We start from the raw sequence: 2,088 nt of genomic DNA, 5'->3' as shown, positions 1-2,088 counted from the left end.
AAGAAGACATTATTTTAAAAAAAATTCCATTTTGATATCTATTAAATCCCTAAGTTAAAACTTGAAGCCTGGTGAAACTTGAATACTAAAGCCTACAATATCTCTAAAACAACACTTAAACACTTTCATGAATATCATTTCTTAAAATATGGGTACTTCCATTTTAATATCACTTCATAATATTGGAGTCATTATGTAAATAGAAAGAGAAATATGTAAACCAGTGACAACGAAAAGACCAGAGTCATCAAATGCACAGAGTAAAAGTCTAATTCCGCCACTTTGGGAACGGGAAATAAAAACAGCATTTGAATTGTGGTCACTTGTGTGAATTCAGCTTGTCATCTTATTCCTATGAAGCGCAAAATAAAAATGCGGATATAACACTTTTATAAACTCCTGTACTGTAGCAGCTGCTTGTAACACCAAGATCAAGCTAAGAGTTTGTTTATTTTGCCTTATGCCTCTCATCAGGTCTCCTCCATGAGTGACAGGGGAGCAAGCAATCACTCAGGAGTGACTGACTTCATCCTTGTAGGCTTCAGGGTCGGCCCTGAGCTCCATCTTCTCCTCTTCCTGCTCTTTCTGCTTGTGTATGCCATGATCCTTCTAGGAAACGTTGGGATGATGGCCATTATTTTGACTGATCCCCGGCTGAACACACCAATTGTATTTCTTCCTAGGCAACCTCTCCTTCATTGACCTCTTCTATTCATCTGTTATCGCGCCGAAGGCTATGAGCAACTTTTGGACCGAGAGCAAGTCCATCTCGTTTGCAGGCTGCGTGGCTCAGTTTTTTCTCTTTGCCCTCTTCATTGTGGCAGAAGGATTTCTCCTGGCAGCCATGGCCTATGATCGTTTCATCGCCATCTGCAACCCACTCCTCTACTCTGTCCACATGTCCACACGTCTCTGTGCCCAGCTGGTGGCAGGCTCGTACTTCTGTGGCTGCATCAGCTCAGTTCTCCAGACCAGCATGACATTTACTTTATCCTTTTGTGCTTCTCGGGCTGTTGACCACTTTTACTGCGATAGTCGTCCACTTCAGAGACTCTCCTGTTCTGACCTTTTCATACACAAAATAGTATCTTTTTCCTTAGCTGGCATCATTATCTTGCCAACGGTCATAGTCATCGTTGTTTCTTACATGTACATCGTGTCCACCGTGCTAAAGATACGCTCCACGGAGGGAAGGAGGAAGGCCTTCTCCACTTGCAGCTCTCATCTGGGTGTTGTGAGTGTGCTCTACGGTGCTGTCTTCTTCATGTATCTCACCCCTGACAGATTCCCTGAACTGAGTAAGCTGGCTTCCTTGTGCTACTCTCTAGTCACACCAATGCTGAACCCTCTGATCTACTCTCTGAGGAACAAAGATGTCAAAGATGCTCTAAGCAAACTTCTAGACAAGAAAAAATCCATTCTTTGATTTTCTCCTGTTCCACTAGTAGTTTTTGAATATTGATTTCATACTTCTTGTTGCCAATGCTGAATTTTTCTCCTATCTGTAATAATTAGTAGCCTGATGTATACAACGCATTTTTGTGTCATCTTTGACCCTCTAAGTAATACTTAAATTCTTGCACATGTGAACATCCTGGAAATAACAGAAGCTTTTTATCCATCATCCCTTTTTCCCATATCTAACATCATTTTATTTTGCATAACAATTATGTGTTTCATAGTGTTTAAAATGCTTTAATTTTACTGTATTTATTAAGTAGCTTTTGATCTAATATTGACCCTATCTAAAATTTTTATTTCCCTCCTACACACAATCTGGATAATCCACAAAGTGACAGATTTTATTTTCTAGAATACATTGGCTTTTTGTTTTCCATTGTTATTAATGTATTAAGTGATTATCAAACTTTAGTGTGATAAGTACTTCACATGTATTCTACACAGAAGTAATAATTATAGCAAAGAAGCTGTATGTAACCTCACTACATACAGTAACTTGAAAATTTTTCTGAGAATGCCACACATTTTGAAGTCCTTTGAGCCACAAAAATCACAAATCTGAATACAAAGAACTATCTTGGAAGATGAAGCACTGTCAATTTTTGATTACTGATTACCTCAATTTAT

At 38.8% G+C, this 2,088-nt stretch overlaps 1 protein-coding gene across 1 annotated transcript; it reads left to right on the top strand.

The window, feature by feature from the left end:
* Window positions 1–450: 450 nt before the first annotated feature.
* Window positions 451–1,426, top strand: LOC101986187 (olfactory receptor 9K2-like). Its single transcript, XM_013350325.2, is given in 2 exon segments — window positions 451–666; window positions 668–1,426. Coding segments are annotated over 2 exon segments (942 nt in total). The 5' UTR covers window positions 451–483.
* Window positions 1,427–2,088: the final 662 nt, after the last annotated feature.

The sequence above is a fragment of the Microtus ochrogaster genome, chromosome 24 (genome assembly GCF_000317375.1).
Source record: "Microtus ochrogaster isolate Prairie Vole_2 chromosome 24, MicOch1.0, whole genome shotgun sequence".
NCBI lineage: Eukaryota > Metazoa > Chordata > Mammalia > Rodentia > Cricetidae > Microtus > Microtus ochrogaster.
Note: the sequence above shows the minus strand (reverse complement) of the source record. Positions and strands in the feature narration are given on the sequence as shown.